General features: G+C 44.2%; 1 protein-coding gene and 1 long non-coding RNA gene across 2 annotated transcripts in view; both read right to left on the bottom strand.

Moving 5' to 3' along the window:
- The window catches only part of LOC105030020 (integrin alpha-M), a 77,919-nt gene extending 77,713 nt beyond the window's left edge, over window positions 1–206 (bottom strand). Inside the window, exon 1 of the mRNA XM_034292089.1 lies at window positions 158–206. Coding sequence (XP_034147980.1) covers window positions 158–206 — 49 coding nt within the window. The remainder of the gene's footprint in view (window positions 1–157) is intronic.
- Window positions 207–7,368: 7,162 nt separating this feature from the next.
- LOC105030022 lies at window positions 7,369–15,668 on the bottom strand. The gene is made up of 6 exons (XR_004575776.1): window positions 15,525–15,668; window positions 10,085–10,255; window positions 9,522–9,584; window positions 9,147–9,209; window positions 8,725–8,796; window positions 7,369–8,018 (listed from the first exon to the last, which is right to left on the bottom strand). It is a non-coding gene; the product is annotated as an uncharacterized LOC105030022 (long non-coding RNA).
- Window positions 15,669–20,690: the final 5,022 nt, after the last annotated feature.

Genomic DNA, 20,690 nt, shown 5'->3' with positions numbered 1-20,690 from the left:
ACATAGCTAACGCAAAGTAATTTTAAATATATTCACTATGTTGTATCAAATATTTGTGTCTTCAGTCTGTTGTTTTAAAAACTTAGTTAGAGCTATCAATCTTTCTTACAGAATGCCTACTATGAGCCATCTTCCCTGGGGTTATTCTTATACTTACCTGAAGGCCATAGCACCCATGCTGTGTACATGAAGGACATGAAGGTCATTGTAGCACAGATTTGTCCTTTTACATTAAATAAATGTGTGTATGTAATGTATTTAAATTTAAGGTTGAGGAATCCAATCCTATTAAATGTGGAGTAATGAATTCCCTTTAAGAAATTAATCAAATTTGTGATGCATTTTTTAAAATAATTTTCTGTGCCTGTTTGCTGATTCCAATAATAACAAACATTAAGGTATAGGTGACACACTCAAGTGATTTTGTCTATGCTGATATGATAGTGTCTATAGTAGTACTTTATGTTTTTATTTTATTTCCCTCTTTTTATTTGGCAGGACGACTCTGCACCGTCACTGTCAATATGTGTGTGTCTGAACTGGAAGCCTGCACTCTGCTAAGGTATGGGCTCTGGCCAGCAACAGCCGACAAGCCCCAGACAGCCTTTTCCATCCTTCTGCTAGAGCTTTTTCTTTGTCTGTCACTGGAGTGTCAGGTTTCTGTTGATGGTTTTTGCAACACCCTACGCTGCAAAAACAACCTAACCCTTGCCGAGGTAAGTCATTTTGCAGAGGTCAGTTAGAAGTTATGTCTTTGAAGTGAACATTTTAGTTACTCTCATGGAAGACTGACCAGTCCGCATAGATGTGACAATTGGATCTTCTACTTTGATTCTACTACATCATTATTATTTATGGAACCGTCTAGGATTATGTAGTTGCATGCAAAATTATTATTGATATTTTTCTATAAAAATAACGTCTGAGTAAACCACCATCACCTTGGCCTTTATTTAGGAAATGTAATTTTATGAAAAGGTTTCTATAAAAAGTAAAGGTTCACTGACTGCTGCTTATACTGTAGGTTAACGCGCTCTACAGAGCCCTGGCGGGAGAATCCATATCCCAGTTTAGGCATTACCACATTCGACAAAGAAGTTTGGTAGATGTTTGCCCACAGTTAGATGATGGGACCACATGCCTAGCATGTCCAAAGGTTGGTTGTTGTTCTAGCATGGTTCTTGTTTGATTAATCATAATTGTCGTTTTTATGACCTTTTGCCATTAAATATACATTGCAAAATCAGTTAATTGTTGTATAAAGTATTATATATAAAATAGTGATAATATTAGTATGAGTGTATCAACCAGGTGTTCTCTGGTGCAACCTGCATTTATGAAGGCTGTATGAGATTAACCAGGATTACTGTAAATGATTTTTTCCCAGGCGGATATGATAGTGACATTGGATGCCAACTTTGGCCTCAGGGACAAGTGTGGTTGAGCCATTTCATGGAACCCGCATGTTTGTTGATGAAAAGGACGTAGAGGAATACCTTCTTTCAAATCTTGACAGCTCAAAGCCTAACGAGGTTAGTTACAGTTGCAGAATACTGTATTAGGACTGAAAAATCTGAGTCCATGAAATGTTAGATGTAACTCCTGGAAGAAGACCATTATTCCGCTCATAAATCTAATAGTTCCTAAAATCTTTAGGACTGCAGTAACTTCAAGGCTGGCATCGTCTGAGGTCCCAACAACAAGCAAAGAAACTTGATGTTACAGGAGTGTTTGGAGCGTCATGAAATGCCGCTTATGTTTGTCAACATGAGCCAAGGAGAAAGGCAAGTAGTGACATTTATGACTATTGACTCAGTCAATATTCAATGCTTAGGATAACATGAACCTAACATAAACCATTCAGTCTACAATTGCAGCCTTCAAAGGCTGCAGACCCTGAATTGTGAAACAGCTTATACTTTTTTTTTTTTTTTCAATTACCAAATATGAACCTCATGGAATGATGTTGTCGTGTTGGCCCCTTCAAGCCAGGACCTTCAGCATGCACTTGGACGGTTTGCAGCCGAGTGTGAAGCGGTCGGGATGAAAATCAGTACCTCCAAATCCGAGGCCATGGTCCTCAGTCGGAAAAGGGTGGCTTGCCCACTTCAGGTTGGTGGAGAGTGCCTGCCTCAAGTGGATGAGTTTAAGTATCTAGGGGTACTGTTCACGAGTGAGGGAAGGATGGAACGGGAGATTGGCAGACGGATCGGTGCAGCTTCTGCAGAAATGCGGTCGATGTATCGGTCTGTCGTGGTGAAGAAAGAGCTGAGCCGTAAGGCGATTCTCTCGATTTACCGGTCAATCTACATTTCTACTCTCACCTATGGTAATGAGCTTTGAGTCATGACCGAAAGGACAAGATCCCGGATACAGGTGGCCGAAATGAGCTTTCTCCGCAGGGTGGCTGGGCGATCCAAAATAACTCACTGAGCCAGAGTGGTGTGAGTAGAGGAAATTATTACATGACGCACGACTGCGCACAGCAAGCTTATGCGCGTGCCCACACAAAAATTAACACTGTAAGCAGACTACTTGATTACTATAAACAAATTATTTAAACAGCATTTGTATAGGAATTATTCTGTCCCAAGCTTTTTGATTCATATAGGCAGTTGGTTGCTGTAACCGTGATCACTATAATCAGTTTCCACTGTAGTAGGATAATGTGTCAGTGTATGTGATATTCTAAGACTTTGCTTTAATCACAGATCAAGTATAGCACCAGGCGGCTTGAAGGGTTTGGGCTCACAGATGGGGAAGGAATGGAAAGGCTGTGGTCTTTCCTCCGAAGATTTGCCAGAGTCACAAAGGAGATGACTCCATCTCACCACCTTGACCTGTTGACTGATGCCCTTTTACATTATGGACGGAGGAAATCAACTGACCTGGGTTTGTCCACTGCTGTGTAACCTGTCTAAATTTGTTGTTCAGTGTTATCCTGCAAACATTAGACAGAGCAGAGAAAATATCAATTCTCGCTCAAGAAGACATCTCATCTGTCATCAGAGAGGCACCAGGTAAACCCTGCACATAAGAAGCAGTCAACAATACTTGTGAATGGAAGAATTTTAGATTCCATTTACAAGCACATTTTGTGAGTATGTAGCAATGACGGTTGTCTTGTTTCCTGTTATTTTGTTGTTGCCTAGTGTTGGTTTCTGAGCGATACATGGAGAGATGGAAGAAAAGGGAGATGGAACTAGCCCAAAAGAAACATAAAACGATAAGTATGCAACTGAAGTGAATGCGTGAATGTATTGAATATTTTAATAAGATCATGAATATTATTAACAAAGACTATTTCAAACATGTTATACTTACCTTTCCATGTACGGTAATGAAATACAATCCTGTAAACTGTGTGGGTAAAGAAGTAACATGAAATTAAGCACTTTATTATAGCAGTAGTAATGTCTTTATCTGTTCTCCAGACACTGTCTGTAGATGGAAAAGAGACTACATCATCAAGCTAATTCAGTTCTACAAGTTCAAGTAAGAATTCAATGTGTTAATGAAAGACTATATAGTTATTACACCCATCTTTAAGTAACCTACTGATGTGCTTCAACATGGAAGCCTAGGTGTGATTACATCGCTATGAGTGAGACAATAACAGCATAATTTTGTAGGAAACTCACAATGGTAATAAATCAGGGGTCTTAATTATTTTAGGCCCACCTATAAGCAGCTCAACTAATAACTTGTTGGATTCAATTTAAGACCCAACAATTTTGGATATTTCTTTAATAACAATTTAATAATTTGGAGGGCCCCCCCTGCATTGACTCTGTTGAAGATTCCTGTTATAAATGAAGAGTTGCTATAATGCTGCAGTACCACCAAGGCCTTCCTTATAACTTCTACAGTGTTTGGTCAGGTGTACCACAGTAATGATTTCTGGTAGGTAACTACTGAATTATTGTGCTCTACTTCTTGAAATGTATAGATCTGGGACTCGTGAGTTGTACATGGAGGATGAATCTGTCTGTTGCTGTTCTAAGTGTCTAAATAACATTTAATAATAATTACTTGCTGACCATTGTAGAATTGACAACTCTCTGCTGAACATTGAAACAAAACACAGCATTGAGAGAAGATAGAAAGAATCTGATCTAGATTTCCAGTCTACCCTTAAAGATGTTGACCGTGACCTCAGAGGCCAACTTATATGCAAGGCTAGAACTGAATCAAGGGAGAGAGCAGAGTTCCTCCATCTGAAAAGAAAATATCCAGGTAAAGTGCTGTGGATAAGTAGATCCAATTTAAAATCCAACTTTTCAAAGGACCATAATACAAACTAATGAATTCATTTCTTTGCATGTGTGTTTTCTAACTTTGTTTCAGATGGGCAGGGCATTGCCATTAGACTGTCCAAGCAGGTAGCCAACTCCAACAAGAGACTGAGACAAGCAATCAAGGAATACAACAGTATTCAGTGGCCACCGCAGATGAGCATCTTCCCTGCAATTATTGATTTTCAGGAAGCATGCGATACCTCTTGGCTTGTCTACCTCTGCTCTGATGACACTGTAAGTATAGTTACCTAAACCTAGTAACCACACTGTAATCATTCTAGTAACCATCTGACAACCGCTTAGTAACCACAACTACCTGCCAATAATTTTCATCAACCACCTGCTAACATGAGATAGCACTTTGTTTCCTTATGTCTTCTACTAGATTGAAGAAGATGATGTTTCAAGGTGTCTGAAAAGGCGTGGAATTGATGCCTTATATATGAGGACACGGGCAGCTGAGGAAAAGCACATGCTTTACCAGGAAATGAGAACTGTAACTGAACACCTCAATCAGCAACATCTCTGCCATCAATGAAACAGAGCAGCCTGGTGCAAAAGCTGCACTCATTCAACGTCTCAAACAGCTGGAAAGAAAGCTACATCATGCCACTGTGATGTTTCACCAACATGTACCAGACATTGTTCCTGCAGCGCGTAGTTATGTCATCCCAAAAAACCCCTACCTGTCTCAGGACCTCCCCATGCCAAGTGTACAGACACTGGTATACAATGATGATGTTGATGATGATGACAGCAACTAGCACTGTAAGCACTCATGACTAGGGCTGGTTTGCTGCTTCCTGGTTTTTAATGAATAGTTTGAGCAAGCTTGTATGCTTTGCTATTTATCATTCAAAATGTCTCCTTAATTCAGCGTTAACCAAAATTAATCTAAGTCTGACAGTTTAGGTTGTGTGTTTTCATTGTAACTGATCAGGATCTAATTGATGCTGTGTTGCTGATTAGTTGATTAGTCTGACTGTAAAAAAGTCCATGTTTGTTTTTCTTGAGCTGTGAACTGGCCTGCCAATGTGAACCAACATTTTTTTTTAAACAAGCAGTTTTTGGACAATAAACACTTTTTTTTGTAGAAGCTGCTGTCTAAGTAACTTTTTAATTAAACAAGCAGTTTTTGGACAATAAACACTTTTTTTTGTAGAAGCTGCTGTCTAAGTAACTTTTTAAAGCTTTGTTGTACTCAATGTATAGCCAGCTTTGGTGGCTACACCTCAACGAAACAATTTAATGGGGAAAAACACTTCCGGAACCAGAGCCATTAAAAAAGTGGGTGGTCAATGTTGAGCTCTACAGTACATCTGAAATAAACCAACATATTTACTTTTTCTTAATATAGAACATCTAGATACCGTGTAATTACTAGTTCGGCTTTACTAGATATTTGATATATTCAGTAGATATATCTTTTCACAACCCTATTTTACAACCCTAATTTGCAAAACAGAAAAACTACAACTGTAGTGGTGATTTGTATCAAGCTACATCAAGCTACATGGCGTGGCTACAGGGAGTTGTAGTTTCTAAAACATTACAGTTTTTCTTACAATTGGAGGTTGTAAATATTGAGATGACAGTAGAGTGAGGGGTTTATGTGTATAGTAAAAACATTTATGCAATCATACTTCAAATATTTGTTAAATTTGTTAAATTTAACAGCATTTGACAGCACCCCCAGTTGTTCACTATAATTACTTGATAGAGTAGGCCAAGAGCTTTTTATAACACTTGGTCCCATGTCTCTAACCCCTTTTGTTACTGAATTACAACCATTAAAACATGCACCAGGGGGACGTTTCAAAGGTCGGTCATTCAAAGCAGGAGCCATGAAGAATCTGTATACTAAAATATGTTACTCTCCAGGACAAGACCTTTCCAACAATGTATTTGGTTCAACTCTACAACAAAGTTTAAATTTTCTCATTTCACGGACACAAGCCATCTCAGGTCTAGTTTCAGAGAGCACTTTCAAGGCTCAATATATAAAATAAAGCTTTTTGTTTGTTTGTTTGTTTCTGACTGTGTAAACAGATTTACTGCACACACACAGTTTATTTCTGTTCGGGACACGCATGGCATGCATATCTATTTATGTTAATGATGCTATTAGGGTTGTGAATCAAACATTTATTATTACTAGTATTCAAAACAGAGGACACATACTGTAGGCCTATAGGCCCTGTTGTATTCTCTGTATTTATTCCTCCATTGTTTTATTTTGAGCTTTACGGCAAATATTTAGTTTTTCCCTTAACATTTTCCTCCTTCCAACACCTGTCACTGTGAGCAACTAAATGCTTCAGTTATGTTTGGCAAATCTAGCATAGCCTATTTACGGTCAAATCCAACCATATGGTAGCCTACTTAATGTAGAAATTAGTTTATGTTTCAAGAACGCTGATTTAATATTAAGTAGCCTATCCCCAGCCACATATTCTTTGAACTATACAATTAAATGATATAAATAACATTTCACAATCACAGGTTATTACATGTGTCTTTTTAAAAGAGATATAGTGGCATTTGGATGTGGGTTGAAAAAGCAACCATTATTTTATTTAGAAATAAATAAAGTGTAGTCTTTCAACTGTATGCCTACGTTTTCACAGGTTTACTACTCCTCTGACATAAACCCTCTCTTCAATTTTCAAGAAAATTCTAACAGTCTGAATAGTAAGACTGTGGTAAATACGTTTAAGTTATGTAAAACATCAAATCATACTGTGACTCTGGGTATTGAATAGGTGAGCCAATAATGAAACTGAGAAATAGGCTACTTTTTATTTATAACATGTGTACTCAATTCAAGTGATTCAGTACAATAGAACTTTAATGTTCCCCACATTGTACTGTTTGAAAGGGACCACATTGATGGTGCAAATAAACAACAATAAAGTACAAAGAATCTTTACTAGGGTAAAGGAAAATATCACAGTCTTCTTCTTATAGTAAAGTGTAATCCAAAGACATGTAGTGGCAAGATTCAAATGAAGTCTATTTTAATGAAAATGATAAAAGGCTTTAAATCAAGTGTCAAACTCAAGGCCGCCGGCTAAAATCTGTATACATAGGCCTATATACAATCCATACAGACCTGCAGGCATAGATATAGAACAATATATATAGAACAATGTTCTATATCTATGCCTGCACCTGAGTTCGGATGAGCTTTCACAAGAGCTGGACTTTCCGACCAAACCTCCAGGGTTCTTTTTAAACGTAGTGTGTGTGTTCTGTAGGGATGCGGTGGGGGCCATCAACACAGTAAGAAAAACTAAAACTTGTGTACGTTCAAAAGTTGTTTTATTCAAACAACAGAAAACTCAGATTGGAACGATAGTCTAGCTAGCCGTCTGGATTTACCCTGCAGAGATCTGAGGAGCAGTTAACCATTGTCCTCAGAAATCCTCCGGAGGTTAGAACGCCAACACAAAAAAAGAGGAAGGAGATGGACATCATCCGAAAACGAAGGACATCCGTGGAATTTTCAGTGGCAACGGACCTAGATATATACTAGAAATCAGGGTGTTTGCATGGTGTGTTGACCCTGGCAATGAAGGCACATGGTTCTTTTAAAACCACAGGCAGTGTGGGTACATGATTGGCACACTGAGCACTGAGACCATGAACGCCACTTCTTTGTAGCGTTCTTCTTCTTGTCATCAAAATGGATGCGGCAGACAGAGTACAAATTGCCTCTATCTATCGAAACAAAAACAGAAATATTTTGGAAGTTAAGCCAGTTAGTTGAAATCATAAACATATATAAAACAATGTCTCTAAGGCAGCCATTTCATTTACAACTTTTGCCAAATGAAAATGCCCCTGATTTTTAACAGTTAAAACCAACCAAGTTAAATAACAATAGAATAAGTCAAAAAAGACTGTGGAGCCCAGTTAACATTTAAATTGAGCTGGTTTGGCAAACAGAGGGGGCTAAGGGCCTGGGAAATGAAAAAATAATTGCTGAAAAGGTTAAATTAGTGAATTAATTTAAGTAATTATTTAGTGACATATTTTATCAGGTCACCTGCCCCTCAGTTTATCACAGTACAACAGTTAACATAACGGGTGTTTTTTCCCAATAGATAACAGACCTGGCCTTTTTAGTGTATTAACCGTTGTACTGGAAATATCCCTAGTTTTCATGTCACAACCTTTGTTCTTATAGTTTATTTTCAGTTGTTTCAACTTTTGTTTTTTCGCTGGACTGCACCTAAATGAAATGCATTTTAGGTTCAATCACATTCAACCAGTTTTCACCTGTAATAACATAATTGTGATTACATATTGCAGTATTGTAATCTGTTGAAATTACTTGTTTTTATCTTTGCTGCTTGAAAAAGGCTTTATTAGTATCAATGGGACTTCCTGATTAAATATAAATAACCAATGTTTGGACAGATACCTTCATCTGCAGTCATCACGGGGGCTACATTAGTGGCTGTTTCTGAGGACTCTCCTTCCATCTGCTGTGCACCTAAAGAACATAAAAGAAAACACAATAAAATCTTTCTTGATACAAATTTTGAATCTTAATTACATTTTTTAATTCAATTTGGCAGCATAATATGGTTATAGTAAACATCTAAATCTCAACAGCCAATTCAAAGTGTGAAATGATCAGGATATCAAGCTTATGGAAGCTGTTTGTCACTTGGATAAATATTGTATCTATATATTGTAATATTGTATATTGTAAAGTGAGCTTTTCTCTGTCAAATGTCAATGGCAGACCTCAGAAGTTTCATTTAAGCTCGTATTTAAGCAATACCAAAGACTGATTTGTAGCAATTGGCTTTCAAAATGTATTAAGATTGCAAGAAATACCATTACCACACATGGCCTCAAATATCTGTTCCACTGACTTCTTCTGGATACAAACTGCTGTGTCTGTTGATTTAAAGACATTCAACGATGATACAAAGGTGAATCATATAATTTGCATCAGACATTAATGTGGACAGTGGTCAAATGTGCTGTGTAATGAGGTTGAATTACAAAAGTTAAATATCTAGTGAAATGTGCTTCTCAAGTCTAATGTTAAATATTCATTTAAATTTAATTCAATTTTTTAATTTATATTTTCTATTGATCTCCAGCAGTTGGGGGGTTTCGGTGCCTTGCTAAAGATCACCTTGGCAGTGCCCAGGAGGTGATCTGCCACCTCTCCAGCTACTCAGTCCATAAAACAACTCAGCATACCTTCTGCGTCCATGTGCTCGGACATTCCCTCTGCCATGTCAGTGGGGTTGCATTGTGCTGTATCTAATTGATATGTTTAGGAAAAAAAGAAAACGTGTAATATGAGCATAAAAAATATTGGTCTTCCTAAATTACTGGAGAACAAATAATCACATAGCAATATCAATTAAGGTATATAATTCACAGGAGACATCATTGAATTACTGAATAGTTTTATGAACATGAAAAAGATGTAAACCATTGCCAAGGGCCATCCCATTCAACTAAACAATTATAGGATATTCTGGAGAGGTGCCTTTTTAGAAAACGTGTTAAACTGTAATGATAAACTCTAACTGAGGAATATTGTCACAACCCTTACAAACTGACAAAGGCATGTACAATATATAACAAAATGCAATAAAGCTGTTCTAGATGTCTGCAGTGGCCCAGCACTATACAAAGACTCACATGAAGGCCTGTATTATTCTTTAGTTAACTTATTTTCCCCACTTTGCATAGAGCCAAATGGTCTGCAGGAACACAAGTGAAGAAAGACAACAGCCACTGTTAATATCACTTACTTATTTCAAATGAAATGTGCTCAGCAGCTGCCAAAATGGCCTCTAATTGGTGTCTTCCGTAAAAGGAGGGCTTCTTGATGTCAAGTCCAATGGGCAGCCCAGCAACTTTGATCGTTGCCTTGTTATTCACAAGGGACTGGTAGGGGAGCCTTCCAGTACCTCCGGCCTCCTCTGAAAGACATGGGCACACACATGCATGCACATGTTACTCAATTACACAGTTGGATAATTCTGACTTCACATGTTACTCAATTACACAGTTGGATAATTCTGACTTCCCTCCAGTTGAAAGCTAGTTTTGTTAAAGTGTCATAATCTTATTGTCACGGCGGAGGTTGAGGAAGCAAGGAGGAACCGGAGAAGGCGCGGCGGATGAAGGTTATTTTATATAGGAATGGAACAAAACACACAGCACGAGCGTCTTACATAGACGCATACATAAACACAGTGGCAGAGCACAATCACACACAAAGACAGGGGGAGCAGAGGGAACATATATACCGGGGGAAACAGTGATGATGAACAGGTGCACTAAACGAGACACAGGTGAAATGCATGATGAGACGGTGGTGTCAGAAAGCCGGTGACGTCGACCGCCGGGGCCCGCCCGCTGCAGGGGGAGGTGAACCAGCAGAGGTCGTAGTCGTCACAGTACCCCCCCCCTGACGCGCGGCCCCAGCCGCGCGACGGCACCGGCCTCGGGGCCGACCCGGGGGGCGCGGAGCAGGGCGATCCGGCCGACGCTGGTGGAATTCGCGGACAAGGACGGGAGCCAGGACGTCCTTCACCGGAACCCAGCTCCGCTCCTCCGGGCCGTACCCCTCCCACTCCACGAGGTATTGGAGGCCCCCCGCCCGGCGCCTCGAGTCGATGATGGAGCGGACCGAGTACGCCGGGGCCCCCTCGATGTCCAGAGGGGGAGGGGGAACCTCCCGCACCTCACACCCCTGGAGGGGACCATCCACCACCGGCCTGAGGAGAGACACATGAAACGAGGGGTTAATACGGTAGTCGGGGGGAAGGCGTAACCGATATGTTACCTCGTTGACTCTCCTCAGGACTTTAAAAGGCCCCACAAACCGCGGGGCCAGCTTCCGGCAGGGCAGGCGGAGGGGCAGGTCCCTGGACGAGAGCCAGACCCGGTCGCCCGGCCGATACACCGGGGCCTCCCCGCGGTGGCGGTCTGCATTGGTCTTTTGACGGCGGACAGCGAGCCGGAGGCGGGATTGTACTGCCTCCCATGTGCCCGCTGCCCGCCGGAACCAGTCGTCCACCGCAGGGGTACCGGTCTGGCTCGGCGTCCACGGCGCCAGGACCGGCTGGTAGCCCAGGACGCACTGGAAAGGTGTCACGCCCGTGGAGGAGTGGTGCAGAGAATTCAGTGCGTATTCTGCCCACGGCAGAAACTCTGCCCACTCCCCCGGCCGGTCCTGGCAGTAGGACCGGAGGAACCTACCCACTTCTTGGTTTACCCGTTCCACCTGCCCGTTGGACTGGGGATGGTAGCCCGAGGTCAGGCTGACCGAGATCCCCAGGTGCTGCATAAAGGCTTTCCACACCCTAGACGTGAATTGGGGACCCCGGTCAGACACGATGTCCTCGGGCACCCCATAGTGCCGGAAGACGTGTGTAAACAGGGCCTCCGCGGTCTGTAGGGCAGTAGGAAGGCCGGGCAGAGGCAAGAGGCGGCAGGACTTCGAGAACCGATCCACAACGACCAGGATGGTGGTATGGCCCTGGGAAGGGGGGAGATCCGTCAAAAAATCAACAGAAATGTGGGACCATGGTCGTTGTGGAATGGGCAAGGGGTGCAACTTGCCCACAGGTAGGTGCCGGGGTGCCTTACTCTGGGCGCACACCGAGCAGGAAGAGACGTATACCCTCACGTCCTTGGCTAAAGTGGGCCACCAGTACTTACCGGCCAGGGCGCGCACTGTTGGCCCGATGCCAGGATGACCGGAGGAGGGAGATGTATGCGCCCAGTAGATGAGGCGGTCGCGGACAGACGCCGGCACATACGTACGGCCCTCAGGGCATGTGGGCGGAGAGGGCTCGTCGCGCTGCGCTTCGGCGATGTCCGCGTCCAGTTCCCATACCACCGGTGCCACGATGCATGACTCCGGGAGCACGGGAGCATCATCCACCGGCCTCTCCTCCGTGTCATGCTGGCGGGACAGCGCGTCAGCCCCGACGTTCTTACTCCCCGGCCTGTAGGTGAGAGTAAACACAAACCGGGTGAAGAACATAGCCCACCTTGCCTGGCGAGGGGTCAGCCTCCTCGCTGCCCGCATGTACTCCAGGTTCCGGTGGTCAGTCCAGACGAGGAAAGGGTGTTTAGCCCCCTCTAACCAGTGCCTCCACGCCGACAGAGCTCGAACCACGGCCAGCAGCTCACGATCACCTATGTCGTAGTTCCGCTCCGCCGCACTGAGCTTCTGGGAGAAGAAGGCACAGGGACGGAGCGTGTTACGACACCCCGTCCGTTGGGAGAGGATGGCACCGAGCCCACAATCGGACGCGTCCACCTCCACAATGAACTGGAGCGACGGGTCGGGATGGGCCAGGACCGGAGCGGTGGTGAAACGGTGTTTCAGTTCCACAAACGCCCGCTCCGCGTCCACGGTCCACCGCAACCGGGTCGCCCCCCCCTTCAGAAGGGAGGTGATCGGAGCCGCGACCTGGCTAAAGCCCCGGATAAACCTCCTGTAATAGTTAGAGAAGCCTAAGAAACGTTGCACGTCCTTAACCGTGGTTGGGGTCGGCCAATTACGCACGGCATCAACGTGAGGCTCCTCCATAGCCACACCTGCGCTGGAAAAGTGATATCCCAGGAAGGACACAGACGACTGGAAAAACAGACACTTCTCGGCTTTCACGTACAGGTCATGCTCCAGCAGTCGAGCCAGCACTCTGCGCACTAACGAGACATGTTTTGCGCGGGTGGCAGTGAATATCAGGATGTCATCAATATACACTACCACTCCCTCACACAACAAGTCCCGGAATACGTCGTTTACGAAGGACTGGAAGACGGAAGGAGCATTCATCAACCCGTACGGCATCACTAAATACTCGTAATGGCCAGACGTGGTACTAAAAGCAGTTTTCCACTCGTCTCCTTCCCGGATACGCACCAGGTTATAGGCACTCCTGAGGTCTAATTTAGTGAAAAAGCGGGCCCCGTGCATCCTCTCCACCTCCGCAGAGATCAAAGGGAGAGGGTAGCGGAACGGAATGGTGATCTTGTTCAGCGCCCGGTAATCGATGCACGGGCGCAAACCACCGTCCTTCTTTTTCACAAAAAAGAAACTCGAGGAGACCTGTGACTTGGAGGGCCTAATGTATCCCTGTTCCAACGCTTCCGCAACGTAGGCGTTCATAGTCTCCGTTTCGGTGCGGGACAGTGGATACACGTGACCCTTCGGGAGTGCGGCTCCATCAATGAGGTCTATCGCACAATCCCCCAGCCGGTGTGGTGGCAACACAGCAGCCTTGGCCTTGGAGAAAACCGTAGCCAAGTCCCTGTATTCGGGGGGAATGGGCACGGCAGGCGCACTGTCTGGACTCTCCACCGAGGTCGAGCCAACGGAAACACCCAAACACCTACCCTGACACTTCCGCGACCACCCCGACAGACGTCGACTAGACCAAGAGATGACAGGGTCATGTAGGGACAACCAGGGGAAACCTAAAACGACGGGGAACGTGGGTGAGTCGATCACGTGAAATGAAATGGTTTCACTGTGTCGGTTGTCGGTAACAAGGAGGAGAGGAACAGTGCAACTAGTGACCAGCCCTGACCCTAGCGGCCGGCTGTCTAGAGCTCTCACGGGCAGGGGGGTGTCGAGGGCCTGGAGGGGTATGTGTGCCCGTAGGGCAAAGGACCTATCCATGAAATTCCCGGCTGCGCCTGAGTCTACCAGCGCCTTACACCGGGCAAGCAGCGAAAATCCGGGGAACCTAACAGGAACAGTGCACATAGAGAGGGAAGAGGTTAGTGGCGAATGTGCATGTGCTACCTGGGGTGATGCGGAAGTGCCCTGCCTGTCGCCTCTTGACTCAGGGAGGGAGGTGCGGTGTGGTGCAGTAAGACGGCCTCGTTGCCTCCTGGAGGCACTCCGCACCTGTCCTCCCCGACGTCTGCCCGGCAGTGCAGCCGCTCCCAATTCCATGGGGACGGCGGTGTCGGGTTGGTATGGTTGATAGGGTGGAACGGACGGGCCTCTTCCGGGACGTCCTCGGGCAGCCAGCAGGTTGTCAAGACGGATGGACATGTCAACCAGCTGATCGAGGGAGAGGGACACGTCTCGACAAGCCAGCTCCCTCCGGACGTCCTCGCGAAGGCTACAGCGGTAGTGGTCGATCAGAGCCCGTTCGTTCCACCCCGATCCCGCTGCCAGGGTCCGGAACTCCAGTGCGAACTCCTGCGCCGACCTCGTCCCCTGCCGAAGGTGGAACAGCCGTTCACCCGCCTCTCTTCCTTCGTGCGGGTGGTCAAACACGGCTCGGAAGCGGCGGGTGAACTCGGCGTAGCTGCCCTGGGTGGGCTGCTCGGTGTTCCAGACGGCGGTGGCCCACTCCAGGGCTTTTCCGGAAAGGCAGGAGACGAGCGAGGTGATCTTCTGTGCCTCGGTCGGCGCAGGGTGCATCGCCTGGAGCGCGATGTCCAGTTGCAATAGGAATCCCTGGCAGCGGTCCGCCGCCCCGTTGTAATCCCTCGGCAAAGGGAGATGCAACGGCCCCATGGCTGGTGGCGAGGCTGGGGCCGGCGGAGAGACGGCCGGTGTTGCGGGGTGCTGCTGGCTCAGCTCTAGGCGCTGCACCGCTTTCAGAACATTGTCCATCGCGGCGCCTAGGCTGGCCAGCATTGTTGAATGCACCTTGACCGCCTCCGCAACACCGACCTCGCCTGTTGCTCCTTCGGGCTCCATATCCTTGCTGCTTTTCTTGATAGGTGTGTGATTCTGTCACGGCGGAGGTTGAGGAAGCAAGGAGGAACCGGAGAAGGCGCGGCGGATGAAGGTTATTTTATATAGGAATGGAACAAAACACACAGCACGAGCGTCTTACATAGACGCATACATAAACACAGTGGCAGAGCACAATCACACACAAAGACAGGGGGAGCAGAGGGAACATATATACCGGGGGAAACAGTGATGATGAACAGGTGCACTAAACGAGACACAGGTGAAATGCATGATGAGACGGTGGTGTCAGAAAGCCGGTGACGTCGACCGCCGGGGCCCGCCCGCTGCAGGGGGAGGTGAACCAGCAGAGGTCGTAGTCGTCACACTTATGGTTGATGGGTACATTAGAAACATAATTTATTAATTGGATAATAATGCCATAGATTATTAAAGGTATATTAGGTTATCAAGATATAACTTTAAGGCATTTCTTAACATGAGTCTAAAAAAGTGTTTGAACGTATGCTTACTATATCTTTGGTTGAAAAGATCTTGCACTTTTTTCAAAAGCACAATGATGGGATCTTTAGTAGTGGGAGTTGCGGCTGAGGATGTGCCTTCAGTGCTGCTGCCTCCTGAACATATTGTTGCTTGACTTCTTCTCTTAATGTGGACCACCTACCCTTAATATCATTCATTGTGCCTGAGAACAAAAATAGATGCACAGAACAAACTTAACTCCTTAGTCCTTAGAAAATCTGACAATCTGTCCAACACACTGGGTCACTTGGCTTGTAAAACCCTGTAACAACACTGTAAAAACAAGATAACGTTTGCAGTAGATAACCTGATGATTCTTTTCAATAGACACAGCAGTCTGTGAAATACTTGGCAAATACTTTCTTGATAATTTGCTTCATGACCCTTGTGAACCCCTGATGTAAACAGGGCTGCTATGTACAACAACAATCCATTTAGTATAACAATTAAAAGCATCCATTAAATATTGTTTCTCACCTTTGTTTTTGAGAATGTCCCGACAAAAAAGATTGTAAGGTGAAAGCTCTCGTCTGTAAAGTTTTTGTTTTGGCGGCCGGGGCTTAGAAGAAGCTTTAAAGGATCTTTTGTAGTTACCAATCCAGTTCTGAAAGAGAGAAAAAAGAAAAAAAAGTATTACACCAATAAAACTGAATTCAATTCTATTTATGGTATCAAATCATAACAACCTTTATCTCAAGCCACTTTACAGATAGAGTAGGTCTAGACTACACTATAATTTACAAAGACCTAACAATTACAATAATTCCCCCCAAGAGTTACCATGTGTGTGTGTGTGTGTGTGTGTGTGTTTATAGCATAGCAGGGCACTGCAAGGTGTAGCAGGGTGTAGCAGGGTGTAGCAGGGTGTAGGAAGTAGCAGGGCACTGCAAGGTGTAGCAGAACATAGCAGGGCACTGCAGGGTGTAGCAGAACATAGCAGGGCACTGCAGGGCGTAGCAGGGCGTAGCAGGGCACTGCAGGGCATAGCAGGGCACTGCAGGGCGTAGCAGGGCACTGCAGGGCATAGCAGGGCGCAGCAGGGCATCGAGCAGGACCAAGGCAGCAGCTGCAACCATGATTTCGGTGCCACCCTAATCCAAGGAAAACTGCGGTGTGAGAAAACATAAGGACTCCAGGGAAGAAGCTCTCCAGAGCTGAGTATGCACACAGATGAATGCACACAGATGGAAAGAGAGAGGAGCTCATTGTGTCAGAGGAAGGAAGTCCCCCGGCAGTCTAAAACTATAACAGCATAAGAGCTGATCCAAGGCAAACCTGAACCAGCTCTATAAGGGTTGGTAGATGAATCTGAGGACTATGAAGATAAGCAGAGAAGGGGTGTTAACAAAAACATTAGATTTTTACCAGCAGCACAGCAGAATTATGTATTTATGTATTTTGATATGTTGATTGTAAGTGTGGCATGTTGTGGAAATGTCTTTAATAATGTATTCTAACTGATTAAACGACTGAGCAACTGTCTTGATGAGAAAAGGAATGTTGGTTGAGCTGTGGGAAAGGAAGTATGAGGTGTTGAGGTAAACATAAAGCTCCAGCAGGACGGGGGTAGATACAGATCAATGGGTTTTAGGATAGAGGAAGATACACAACAGGGGGTAGGAAGGATAAGGAACATAGGTGGTTTTATGGTGTGACCATGTGGATTCCTAACCCCACCCATTTCTCTATAAGTATTGAATGTATTTCCCAATGCTTTTGAGACTCCTTGGATGATAATGTCTGTAAGCGTTTGACGCGTCTCTCTCATTTGCAAATTATTTAATACATGAACTGTTAATTTGTGGCAAGAGTATTTCGTCTCTGTACTTCCTTCTAAAAGAGTTATGATCGATAAAATTACCGTCACAGGCATTAAAGTAAACTTTACTTCTACGACACTGGTTTCCAAACCAGTAGCTGATGCAGCTCTTGATATGAGGGGGGAACCAACCCGTGGCATTCCCTCCTCAAAAAAGGATTTCAAAGTTTCCCTTTGTTCTTCATGAATTTGTGTTCTCTCTTGTTTAATAATAAAGAAAAAGCTGGTCAGCAATAAATCAGTAATAAATAAGCACCATTGGTAAGTATGGATTTTTAATATCTTTCTCATACATACTCGCCTAATACTCCTAGATTAGCAACTGCAAGGCTTACCTCTCTGGGCCATCTTCAACCTAAAACATAAACAGAGAGAAACTTGCACATGACAGATTTGTATACAGGCACACTTTCTATGCAGCTTGGTCCAAAACCTAATTTTGGATTGTTCAATATAGACATAGTGTATGGTAAGAAATAAAACAAACTTACCACAAAAGTCCATGGACTTAAAGCAGCCCTGGAATAACAATAAAAGGAAATTGATGCTGTAAAGGGACACGGAAAAAGTTAAATAAAGAGATATTAACGTTACACAGACAGACAAACATAAATATATATATATATATATATATATATATATATATATATACAAATACATATATATACACACATACATATAGACAGACAGACAGATAGATATTCACACAGACCTGTGCTTTTGGGAATTATTTTTGAAGTTCAAGGTTGAGGACAGCAATGACGTTTATGTTAGCCTCCCTCACTGCTCACTTACAAAAAGTGACAGAGACACAACAGTCTATCTATTTCTAATAGATTGACAGTCATCTGATAACAAACATGGCAGGCTTAAATTCATGGATATGCATATAAAATGATGCTCAGAACACCTGGAGTCCATTTGATGTATCCTCAATGCTACAGGTGCAGCCCATGGTGCAGCCATAAAAACACGTTTTGGGTTTTAATATTTCACTCAGTATGAGTATGAGCTTCAGTGAAGCGTTAATGAGCAGCTACACAATATATGCAATAGGCCTTACTGTCTACACTGTGTACAGTGTGGACAATTACTTTCTTTCAAGCTAATGGAGACATTTACTAAAAGAAAAACATGCTAATTAGTAACGTTTATGCCTCGCCCAAAACAATCTCGTCAACCCCCAACCAGCCAGGCTTCAAAACGGGACCACTCCAACGAGACAGCTCTCCTCTATATAACTGAAGCTCTTCACAATGCCCAAGCTGTCCCTCCTTGGTTCTCATCCTGATTATTTAAAACACTTGTAGAGTACAACCTTACCTCACACAGGAAGCAGGACATGGACTTATCTAGGCACTTGCCATCTCACATCTGGATTACTGTAACTCACTCTTAGTAGGGCTCCTGAAGTGTGCAACCAAACCCCTGCAACTTATTCAGAATGCAGCAGGCTGCCTAGTGTTCAACACAAATGTATTTTCATAATCAGAGAGAAATGGTTTCTTTTCTAGTTGTTCAGCTCTTAAAATATATTTAAGACTATGAGGCATGAAAGTTGATGCAGCAATTATCAGACCTTTGAGAAGTGTTGATTCGCACTACAGAGTTGATTATTTTCTGGAAGTCAAGGCCCTATTGCAGGGCCTCAGTCTGCAACACATTTGCCAGGCTTTTAAACTATGCTCACCACATCAAACCAACAACAAACTGTTATCTTAACAGCTGAACTATACCACACCCAAAACTCTGCTCATCACACTGCATCCACATAGATGCAAAAAACAGACTCTAAATCTGCAAATTCAAAAAATTTAATTTATAGGAAATAATCTATTCTCATATCTTATATGCTCACTACCAAGTTGAAATAAATGTCCACTTTGAATACATTTTGAGTAGTCCAGTCGAAAGTTTGTACTTATTCAAGTTTTTCTTTATTTTTACTGTTTTCGAACGCAAATGAAATCATGTAGTAACCAAAAAACAGTTAAACAAATGAAATGATATGTACAATTTAGATTGTTCAAAGTAGCCTCCATTTACCTTGATGACAGCTTTGCACAGTCCTGAAGGAGCTCCTTCTGAGCACCTGTAGGCAGATTTTCCCTCAGTCTGCGTTCCAACTCATCCTACCACCTCATCCCAAACCATCTCAGTTGGGTTGAGGTAGGTCATTGTGGAGGCCTGGTTATCTGATGCAGCACCCAATCACTCTCCTTCATGGTTGAATTGCCTTTGCACAGTCTGGAGGTGTGTTTTTGGTCATTGCCTTATCAAAAAATTAATGGTAGTCCCACTAAATGCATACCAGATGGGAAGCCATATCATTGCAGAATGCTGTGGTAGCGATTCCGGTTTAGTGTGCCTTGAATTCTAAATCAATCAGAGACAGTGTCACAAGTAAAGGACCCCCACACCTCATCCTACATGCCTCATGGTGGGAACCACACAAGTAAAGGACCCCCACACCTCATCCTACATGCCTCATGGTGGGAACCACACAAGTAAAGGACCCCCACACCTCATCCTACATGCCTCATGGTGGGAACCACACAAGTAAAGGACCCCCACACCTCATCCTACATGCCTCATGGTGGGAACCACACAAGTAAAGGACCCACACACCTCATCCTACATGCCTCATGGTGGGAACCACACAAGTAAAGGACCCCCACACCTCATCCTACATGCCTCTGGGGGGGAACCACACAAGTAAAGGACCCCCACACCTCATCCTACATGCCTCATGGTGGGAACCACACAAGTAAAGGACCCCCGCACCTCATCCTACATGCCTCAGGGTGGGAACCACACAAGCGGAAATTATCCATTCACCCACTATCCTTCTCACAAATCCTCATAAATTGGAACCAAAAATCTTTGGTTTCCATGAGTCTAATGGACATTTCTCATGTATCTTGGCCCAAGCAAATTTACTCATTATTGTTGGCCTTCAGTCGTGGTTTCTTCAAAGGAATTCTAATTGTCTCCTCTAGAATCCATGCAGGGAATTCTCACAGTCTCCTCTGGACTGTTGATTCTTGAACTCTGTGAAACCCAGCTGCACTCCCCCCAGTCACCCTGGGCGGCTCCCCAGTCAACTTTGTGGAGTCCGTTTGCTCTCTGGGCACACTAACTTTTAGTGTGTGCACAAGAACAGTTTGTTTCCTACAGCAGTAGGCCTCATGAACACGCCCCCGGAACCAAATTGACTATAGCCGGCTCCTCGCATATACAAACAACCCTCAACTGGAAAAACCTATAACCCTTTCCCACATACACACACAACCGTCAGTGAAAAAGGGGTGTGGTAAGATGTTGCCCATCTGTCTTG

Source organism: Esox lucius, chromosome 5 (assembly GCF_011004845.1).
Source record: "Esox lucius isolate fEsoLuc1 chromosome 5, fEsoLuc1.pri, whole genome shotgun sequence".
Lineage (NCBI taxonomy): Eukaryota > Metazoa > Chordata > Actinopteri > Esociformes > Esocidae > Esox > Esox lucius.
This window is presented reverse-complemented; position numbering and strand designations above follow the sequence as displayed.